The sequence below is a fragment of the Amblyomma americanum genome, chromosome 6, assembly GCF_052857255.1.
Source record: "Amblyomma americanum isolate KBUSLIRL-KWMA chromosome 6, ASM5285725v1, whole genome shotgun sequence".
Taxonomy (NCBI): domain Eukaryota; kingdom Metazoa; phylum Arthropoda; class Arachnida; order Ixodida; family Ixodidae; genus Amblyomma; species Amblyomma americanum.
In genome coordinates, this window is record NC_135502.1 from 60,489,882 (window position 1) to 60,500,638 (window position 10,757).

Sequence of the window (10,757 nt, forward strand, 5' to 3'; positions counted from 1 at the left end):
ATTTTATTCGACACCGAGTTGTTGCTGACGAAAAGTGTGAGAAATATTCGAATGATTGCCATTTTCAACCCCCCCCCCCCCCCCCCCCGCCTCGGAACATACGTGTGAGCTGTATTTTAAGACGACCACCAGCCAGGCGAGTTTTCTGAACAGGGTGACGGAACTGAATATCTTTACCTTTCTCTGCTGCATTCGAAATTCGGAACGTATTCCTTGAATTCAAAGGTATCTGCTACAATTTGGAAGCTACTATAAAAAAAATATTAGTAGCCTGTTCGCTGAAAAAAAAATATGTATACATATCAGTAGGTTGCCTACAAATATCAATAGCAAGTAAACTAGTTTCGCTCTTGGCTTTCTCTTGTTTCAACAGTCGGCCGCTTTTAGTGGAAAACGAGGGAAAATGTCCGGGTGTATATGCGCCACCAAAAGATATGCTTTCAAGAATTCGATAACCACTCAAAGAATATCTCGCATGGCGCGTCTCCCGCATTGTTTTATTTATTTATTTTTTCCATTTTTTGGCGTGCTTTCACATTTTATTCAGCCGAAAACGCGGGCATTCCATTTCCGCTTTCACGACGCCGCGAGCCTTTTCGAAACGGAGCGTTCTCGACGTGCGCGCATCCGCTTCTTGAATAAGTAAAACGTCGTTACGTATTTGCCGGCTCGAAAAACTGAAACTCGAAGTTGAGAAAAGCTGGCTAAAGCCGCTCTCTCTGTATCTATCTCACGACTCGGTTGCGGAGTGGCAACGGCCCATTATTGTGCGTACGTGACAGCATTGCTGCTGTGGAGTTGGAAGAACGCGAAGAACCCCTGGTGCTTTCTGTTCTCCTCAAACGCGGTACAAATGCTGCGAGCGCTGTTTCCTTTCTGTTCGTTGTTCGCACTTTTTCATTCCACGTATTCGCTGAATCGAACTTCGTTATTCAGCCTGAACCAAGGAGAAATATTCCCCTCTGTGCGCAGGTGTGCTGCGAGCAGTTATTGCCACTTGATACGTGCTTCCGGTGCGAAGTTTCATTAGCTGTTGGCTGGCTGATATGAAAGGGCGGCTACTGACCAAGCTGAAAGCGGAATAGTGCCGGACCGCAACAACCAGCGCAAAATATACCCGAATAAATCTGCAGCAGTCTCGTGGTTAGTCGGAGCATTTTGATGTATGTAGTTTGTTTTAAAGAAGTGGACTTGAGCAGTGCGTGAAGAAGAAGAGGGAATGAATTAAGCACTTTTCTTGAGCGTCGAACTGCATTAATTGTACGCTTGCAGCAACAATTTGCACCAAAGGCTCGTTAAGTTACACAGTGAAAAAGCTTTTATAATCTCGTTTACTCTTGTTATCACCCAGCTTCTTGGCCAGGGTTGAAGGAGTTGGTAGCGCGTATCTGAGTACGTGAGCCCAGGAAGTTCGAACACAAGTTTCGAGTGCGAAGTCATCGTCGTAAAGATAAGCATCAACAACCGCAGTCGCGTCTGTCGGTGTCATTAGTGTCTTAGTATAGCGTCTTCAATGATGAGCTGGGTGGGCTGACGCGGCGAGCTGTTCGATGTCGCGGATATCTCGTAGCCCGAGGATCTGCGCGGCGGTGGCGGCCAACGCGACCGCGGCATCCAGGGTTGCGCGCAGCGCCTGTGGTGTCGCTGCAGCCGCGGCGAAGGACCGGGAGTGAGGGCCACCGCCTGCGCCCGGCACCGGGTAGGTGGCGCGCAGGCAGGGCATAGCGCGTGACACGGAGCCCCAGTCCGACCAGGCGCCGCACCAGCGGCCACAGCAGCAGGGAAACCAAGCAGACGCCACGCCTGCGTGCAGGACGAAACACCAGACATAGTTTTAAATCAAAAAATGTTGTTATGTCCAAAAATGTTGGACACGCAGTGCAACCACAGAATGCATAAACAATGATAAGGAGGCTCATATTAAAAAAAAATCATTAAGCCTCCTCACCACACTGTCCCGAATTCACGACATGTCGTTTGCACACCGTGTACTGACATTACTTCCTGCGCCGGCTGTAGTCCCACGCATATTCTTTCCCCATTCTTGATAACCGTGGGGTCAGCTATTATGGGAACACTTGTCGATAGCTAACCATCACTTTGAAGACGAAATGCGGGGTGGAGTAGTCGGACAACAGCGATTTAACATCACGTGGTTCTAACCAGCACCATGACGGTCCAATGAATTATCATTAAACTGAAGCTTAGAAAGAGCATTCTTGGAACGTTTTCCAGATATGAGCGCTTAAAAGAACAATAATTTATCCCTGTAGACAAACTTCGACTCTTGTTGACGCATTGAAACGTAAATTTTTTGCCTCTTTTTCGAGGAGGCATTCTCGGCACTACCATAACGGCACCGCGGAGGGCTAGCCCAACCTGTTCCCTACACAGTGCTGCACATCGGGAGACACCATCGCCGTGCGAGAGCCTCTAACAATCCGCGAAGTATGACAAATAACAATCTATACATTTTTGAGTTTATTGGTAGACATGACAGAAACGGACTTAGTGAAACTAAGCGTATTGAGCGAACACTGGTAATGACTTCATGTCAGTCAGCGCTGGCGGCGTTTCCACCGCAGAGGATTTGTGAGGATGTCATAGCACCGGCGAGAGGGCCTGCAGGAATTAGCTGTTTTCCGGTCGCCATTGAAACAGATAAGCGGAACCCAGGGCAAGGTAGGAAATTTTCCCAATTCCCTCAGTTCTCATGAACAATAAAAGTCTTGCGAATGTACTGAAAACTGCAGCTGAAGTGCAAACTTAAACTGAATGATAAGTTTATAGTTTTTAGTGCCAAAAGGTACGACCGAATGGCAGTCAGATCTTGTGTGTCACCCTCTGCTAGTGCGTGTGTAGCTACAAAAAGTGCCATGAGGAATTCGTGATTGCGGGCAGCGCACTAAAAGGCAGAGATGATCTGTAACTTTTTCCTTTTGTACAATATCAAACTTCGTCTCAAATATTGTTTAAAATAAATTTAGACAAATAAATGCGGTAGTCCAAAAAGTATTGCGAGCATTCTGCGAAATGTAATCGACTTGATACAACAGGCTGCATGACCGGGAGCCTGGAAGAGGGGGGGGGGGGGGGGGGGGGGCAGTACCTTGCTTCGGTGCTGCAAAATAAAATTCTTAGGTGGTCCACTTTCCGCGTGAAATGGTCATGTTAAACACGCTCCACTTAGGTTTATATGAAACTGCAAGTGGAGCGAACCCCGCAGCAACTGCTTGATATTGTGGTCGTTTGATCGCACGTACTCCAAGTTTTATGTAGAGGTGAAAAGATGGATCTCACCTGGCTTGTGCAGCTGTGCGACGAAGAGTTGTTCAAGGGCATTGTTGAATACTGGCCAGGGACGGGGCTTCCCGAAGCGGCATTCGAGTAAGCAGCCTGTCGCCTTGGCCGTGCCCAGCAGGACATCCTCGGCGGCGCGCCTTCGCTCCTGCAGCTGTGCGTCGTTGTCGGCCAACAGCACGTACTGTGACTCTGAGCACGAGGTCGGCTCGCAGGGTCGCCTTCCCGCGCCGTTGAGCACGCCACGGGCACCGCTGGCGAGCGCCCAGTAGGCGAGCACGGCGGCGTCCGCGGCTGCGGCGCCACGGAAGCGGAACTCGAGCCACTGGCAGGGACCCTCGCTGCCTGCCGCCACGCAGCAGCCGATGGCGGGGGAAGCAGGGTGGAGCGCCAGCAGAGCGTCGATGCCTGCAAAGGCGCCCTGCTCGAGCAGGCGCGCCTTGCAGCACAGGCGACTGCTCTCGCTGCCTGGTGTGCCAAGCACCACGAGGCGACCGTGCAACTGCTCCTCCTGCGGGGCATGAGGCAACAGCGGTGTCGAATCGCTGTTCCAGTTATGGCGTTCAGCTTTACAGGGACGCTGAGGAAAGCCTCAACCAATTTACAGCGAGAGCTGTTATACGGAGAGGTTTCCGGCGGATTGCACGGTGTAGGCCGTGAGCACCAAGTCGTGTATTTTGTTGTTTGTAAACGTCTATTGTTCTGCTCTTCGTGACTATCTTGATGCTTGGTCGGCAGCGAAAGACGTATTTCAGTGGTATTTAAAACACATTCTTTTTCCGCCATTCCATTCAAATACGTCGTGTCAAGACTGCAAAGGACTCTGTGATCGTCGTATGGATGCGAATGACCCTGTAGCCTTGACTCCGAGATCAGCTATTAATTTCCTGAAGTCGCTGCAGCTTGTCGCAAAAACGAGCGGTGGCTACGATGTGTGTAATACATTTTTTTTCTAGGTTATAAAAAAAGCTCCGTTTTCAGTGAAAACAGCCTCTTTGACATTGTAACCTGATAATCTGTCAATGGAGGGGCCAGGCACGTATTCAAAAGGGGTTCCCTCTCATCCCCCTCCCCCAGTACTTCGGCAGGGTTCTTTTGAGTTGTGAGGCATGTACCACGCTCCCTCCCCGGCTTTGCCCTATACAAGTTCTTCAGACCCCCCCCCCCCCCCTCCCCTAAAATAATATCTGCCTAAATGCCTGATACAGGCGAACTTAAATACTTAAATGTGCCCTGAGTGCTAATTAAGCGTAGCAGCGTTGCGGCAGTCCCGCTCCTTGTTTCACAGGAAGGAAACCCGAAAACGTTGAGCCGTGCTCACGACGACGTGAGGAGCACACCGCACTATTGACCACGCTTAAACGTACTGCGGATAAGAAATGTATTTATGCCGCTGAGGCGGCGTTGGCCGTGATACCTCTATGTTTAGAGTGGCTCCCAACCAACTAATTTGTCAGGACATCGGTGGTTGCAGTTATGCCGGGAGGGACAAGTGGGTTGACGAAAATGTTCTCGAAAGTTTGTCAGCGAGTACGCATCATTAATGTGCGCCCGTTCTGTGAGCTACTACAACGCAGAAAACTAGGAATTTGAACACAAGAGAGAACTGCTAGACGACAAAGATGGACGTGAAAACTGTGACAATTTAGTGCTACTTCATGTCACATATTCTATGAAGACTAGGAAGTTCACATGGCTCTAGAAGGAGAGAGAGAAATAAAATGATGGAGGGGGGAGGGGGCGAACCTCTGGAACGTATTCATGCTTTGGTTGCGGACGTTGCAAATTAATGGTGTCCGCTTCAGACTACTCCTGAGATGGCAAACTGAGTGGTTTACGGGGAAACGATGATTTTTTTCCCCGGTTCAAGTGCCAGAAATAAATACGGCATCGCTGATATTATTTATGTGTGCATCCGGCCTAGCCGAAATGAGTGCTGCGGCTTTGACCTCGTACCTTCGGGCGCGCTACCAGGTGATATGGCTTTGTTTTGTCGCCGTATGTTAACGTTAAGATACAGGAAAAGAGAAGAGTGGGTCAGCTAACAAACGCGGGTTAATGACATCCTTGTCGAAAATAAAAGAGGAGAAATGGGATTGGCCAGGACATGTGATGTGAAGGCATGACAACCCCTGGTTCTTAAGGATAACGGAGTGAATTCCCAGAGAAGGCAAGCATAACAGGGTGCGGCAGAAGGTTAGGTGGACGGATGATATTAATGTGGCCGCGGCTGGTACAGGACAGGGTTAATTGGAGAGGGTATGGGACAGGCCTCTGTCGTGCAGTGGGTGTACTCAGGCTGATGATGATAATGTTAACTATGCCACTGGCAGGTTTCCTCGAGCGCGATAAGAGAAGAGCGTGTTGAACCCCACATGATAAAAACAGCGGAAAGGTTTACAGAGTTTAATATCACTGCGTAAATTGTAAAATTCAGTGACAGCTATTGTCAGCTTTGACATTATTTTATATACCTGACCAACCTCTGCCCCTTTCAGCCCTTGATTAATTCCTCCCAGGTGTCTAGCTATTGTGAGACAGCTACCACGCCGTTCCTTTCCTTGTAGCCGCTAATAGCCCCTACGCTTAGGCGCGCACTCCGTGGCTTCGGCAGAGCGGGTACGTTCGTGGTTCGAGCTATATTCTGAATCAAGTGTCACAACGTACCGCGACAAAGTTTTCAGCCACCTAAACAAAAATAGGTAGCGAGTTCATAAATGGCTGACCGTACACAGGTGGTGCTTCAAGTGTCGCACATGAACCTGGACGCACTCGGAATGAGGCCCGGCCGCGTTTTGACCCTGCACTTTGTAGCCCGTACCGTGCACGTTAAAGGTTACGACAGAGAAAGAAAAACCCTGAACAGTGCTTCAGTAGGAGTAGGATGGTTGGCGTGGTCGACCGCAAGCTCAATACGGGACACAGTCATTGCCACTGCAATTTAAAAAAAAAAGGGCGCCATAAACGTGGTCGTACATGTCGTCTGTTCCCTGGAAAGCATGCAACGTGTGCTGTCCGTCCGTGGGACTGTTGCGTTCGAGTTCTACACGAAACTCAAGAGTGCCCCAGATCCCTGCACCGGCGCTCACCTGCATGAGCCGACGTACGGCCGATGCCGTGGCCAGCGCACCCACTGCAACCAGGTGGTGTCCGCAGGCATGGCCCAGTTCCGGCAGGGCGTCGTACTCGCATACCAGCCCGACTGTGAGGCCTTCGACGCGTGCTGCAACCACGACCACGTGTCTGTATACCGTCATTAGATAAATTTCCCTGGCAAGTCGCTGGATAAATATGAGGCAAAGCTTTTCGCCGTAGCGACGATTCATGCACACAACTTTCCAAGTCTACCGCTTCCATATTCAAAGTACTACGGAAGAGTTAGAGTGATTGCTGTGATCCACTGCCCTTCATTGCAAGGCGTTTGACAGAGACAACTGTAGGGTTGGTGCGAGAACACCGTAGAAGAGATGATCGCATTTATTGAGCGCCTGGGCACGTGCAGCAACATCGCAAGCGAGAAATAACAGACACAGGAGCCACGCTGGTCTGTTGTACCGCTCTTTGTCCTCCTCGAAAACAGCCATGCCCCAATCAAAACTTCGCGAAAGTCTCAATGTAACCAGCGCCGTCTGTGTTGGAGAAACAACGGTCACTAAAGACACCGAGGCAACGCCCACAGCTGCATGGCACAAAGCCAGACACTCTCAAGAATTTTGTCCCGTATTGGCTGCACGCATTTCCACTATCTTGCCATCTTGCCTGTAGCACTTGCCAGAGAGAGCAACAGGTTCTTACCTCGGTGAGGGCGAACCCTAGCGAGAAGCTAGGGCGCAGGCCACTCTATCTGGTGAGGACTCTATCTTAGTCGCAATCCCTCCTTCTCGATCGACCAAGGGGAAATCTATAATGTAGCATGCAGACTCCGCAAGGGGGCCTTGGCAATTTCTCGCTGTAAAGCAAACGTTCGCGCACTCAGGCGACCGGAGGCCCGGACCTCCGGGTACTCAACACAAATTGAAACTGGCTTTTATGAATCGGTAACTGCATCTTATAACAAACGGTGTTCTCAATGAAACCGGAGCATTCACAAGCCAGATAAGACCAAGAAATGAAATCACCGCCGCCATACGTTTTCAAAAACTAACTGCGACGACGTTTTTTTTTTCAATGCTGGTCTCTGAGACTAGGACACACAGCCATTCAGTTCCGATTGGTGAAGGCGGGTTCATCTTTGGTCTTGATGTCACGAGATTAAATCGAGTGCCGGACAAATATAAGTTCATGTTTTAAAAAAGAGGGAAAATACGGGTTAGTTGGTACATTTTGGAAGAACTATAGATAAAACAGCGCTACGGAAGACGAGACAAGAGAAGGACAAACACCAGCGCTGACTAACAACCAAATGGTTTATTGCTGCATGTGAGGCCGCATATAAAGGAAATGGCATGCGTAAAACACAAGAAAAACACGAGAAAAAAGATACCGCACAACCGCACAACCCGATTGAAAACAAGCCGCGTCACTGATTAAGATACGCATGTTTCCTACGTAATGGATTTATCGACGGGCTGCTGATGCAGGAGTCACATAGTCTTTGTATAAGGCAGGCCTACGAAACGAGCCCCTAGGTGTCATATTTATATCGGGCGGTGATAGCGGTTCGATTGAGAAGCGCTTCACAATCTTGACACTCTGCGCAATGCAATGCAAGATGGTTTCTATGTGACCTGTTCTCTATATCTTTTGCGTGTTCACGTAGCCGATCGTTTATGCAGTGTCCCGTCTCACCGATGCAGAAATTGCCACATGAGGTCGGGCAACTGTTTTTACTTCATGTCAACCTTTGTGACTCTAGACAACAAATATTTTATTGAAAAACAAGGTGTCTGCATTGGCTCGAGCATCGCTCCTGTACTAAGTGATCTACTACTGGCAAGTTATGAAAGGCCTCTTCGAACCATGCTCGATGGTGCGACCGTTGTTAAGATGATGTGATATGGTGATGGCTTTTTAATTTTATATCGCACTGATGACGCTCAGCAAACAGCTGCCGAGATTTTTGACGTGTTCTGTTATGAACTTAATGATCTCCAGTTGACTTCTGAGCTTCCCACTAATAACAGGCTCAGGTTTTTATACATGGAACTAACAATTACTAAGAACCATTTTTGTTTGTTGGGCATACTCGCCGCGGTCCAGGAAGAGCCTTCTCTTTTTCTGGTCGACTCACTCCAAGACTGTTAAGCGCGGTATTGCCAAGGCATGCCTAAGAGCCGCACTGCAAAGATCATGTGTACATCAAACAAAAGCCAGTTTCTAGGCACAGGTAGAATGTAGTCTGCGAAATAACAAGCTAGGGCACCGATGCGGGTCAGGCAGAGCGAAAGAAAACAGCGTGCATCCCGTATGTGCACAAAGTTTCGCACAATCTAAAAAAATGAATAAAGGAGGCATTCGGCTGGCTTTTCCAGCCATGAATAAACTTAAGGGATTGTGCAAACGTGTAAACGAGGATGGAAGCAGAAAAAAGGGCTGCCAGAAGAAGCATATGAGGAAGTTTGTAGACTGTCGTGTTGGTGGTGTTTACAAGATCCCGACTTCATGTGGCAATTTCTGCATAGGTGAGACGGGACGCTGCATAAACAATCGGCTGCGCGAACACGCAAAAGACATAGAGAACAGGTCACGCAGAAACTACCTTGCATGGCATTGCGCAGTGTGTCAAGATTGTGAAGCGCTTCTCAATCGGACCGCTATCATCGCCCGATATAAAGATGACACGTCGAGGCTCATTTCGGAGGTCTGGCCTGCCATACACAAAGACTAGGTGACACCTGTATCTGCAGCCCGTCGATAAATCTATTACACAGGAAACACGCATATCTTAATCAGTGACGCGGCTTGTTCTCAATCGGGTTGCGTGGTTGTGCGGTATCTTTTTATAAGGTTTTCTCTTGTGCTTTACTCATGCCATTTCCTTTATATGCTGCCTCACCTGCAGCAATAAACCATTTGGTTGTTACTCAGCGCCGGGTTTTGTCCTTCTCATGTCTCGTCTTCCGTATTGTATTTTCTCTGCAAGAAATGCGCCATTTGCTGGCGGACAAACGCAGACACAGCCAAAGAGACGCAGAATCGACTTTTACTACGAAATAAAACATGATGGAGTTGTGATGTCCTAAGTGTACATATATGAGGGCTTAGCAGCGAGACGCTCGTTCTCAACTCAGCTGAGCTGAATTTCGCGCATCCTCATTGCCTTCATAAGCTGCAGCCGCAAACCTTAAGCGCCTTATAGCACGCTTGTTTTGCAGCGTTGCTGGCTCGCGAATGTTGAGCGTGCGGTTAGTATCCGGACTTCTCGCTCTCTTCGCTCAATACTGTGGCAGATCGCGAGCAACAAATTTGATGTTGCTAACCCGTACTTTATCCGTTTAGACTAGATGTCATTCGTTAATGCAGCCCTTCAGCGCATTACCAAACTAAAACGAAAAAAAAAATATTTTAATCACGATAGGGCAGAAGTCACCAAGGATCGACGTTCTCAGTGCTCACCTTCCCTGTTCTCAAGAATGGACACAGCCCATTCTATTTGTGAATAAATTTGTTCATTGATTGAGTCACTAATTATGGCTCGTTCAAGATGTTCTGATGTTCGCAACGTCACAACCTCTTTACAGGTTGTCTATGCTTAACAACTACTCGGTTGGCAAGCCGCTTACAAAAATGAAGGCTTTAAATGTAGTGCATCCTCCGAATGTCGCTTACCTGGCGCAGGTGGGAGCTGGAACTCTGCGCGGAAGCCTGTGCTGAAGATGTAGTTCTGCTGAACGCTGAACCCCTCGCGGGAGAACTCATTGCAAAGCAGGTCGTGGGCGCGATACTCGCGAAACGCTGTTTCTGGCTGCGACAGCAGCTGGCTGCTCAGTACCCGCCAGCGTTCTTCTCTCTCCTGCTGCTCCGTCGAGGCAGACATGATATCCTGTTGTTGATGCCAGCGCCCCCTGGCTAGGTGCACACATAAGACGACGTCATCGCAACGAAATGACACGACACACAGCGATAGCCTAAATAAAACGCTCTACACGACGCGCTGGGCGCACTGGTAGCGCAGACAGCGCACAGCTCTCATTGTGGCCAGCACATTTGTGGCCAGCAATTAATACTCAAACTGCCAAAAAAATCGTACAGCCAATGACCATCTTCAAGTTTCATGCGGACTGAAAACGTTGCTGAAACATTTTTAAAGGTTAAAAAGTCTTGCAACTGTATTTGTAACTGACGTAACAATAGGGGAACAATTGAACGCAAACACCACTTGAAGTTTCGGTTTCGTTTTTTTTTTCTTTAATGCAGCGTTTTTTACTGGTTACGTAGAGAGTTGCTGATGAACGTGAACGCGTATAATAATACAGTTTCATATTTAAAATGTTGCAAGAGACGACTGCTTAGCTTTC

The 10,757-nt window shown here is 48.7% G+C and overlaps 1 protein-coding gene across 1 annotated transcript; it reads right to left on the reverse strand.

Annotated features, from left to right (window-relative positions):
• Positions 1–1,106: 1,106 nt before the first annotated feature.
• On the reverse strand, positions 1,107–10,319 carry LOC144094742 (xaa-Arg dipeptidase-like). Its single transcript, XM_077628650.1, has 4 exons — positions 10,069–10,319; positions 6,390–6,523; positions 3,301–3,811; positions 1,107–1,803 (listed from the first exon to the last, which is right to left on the reverse strand). The coding sequence occupies exons 1-4, from the start codon at positions 10,274–10,276 to the stop codon at positions 1,511–1,513; spliced, it is 1,146 nt and encodes a 381-aa protein (XP_077484776.1). The 5' UTR covers positions 10,277–10,319; the 3' UTR covers positions 1,107–1,510.
• Between the last annotated feature and the right edge of the window lie 438 nt (positions 10,320–10,757).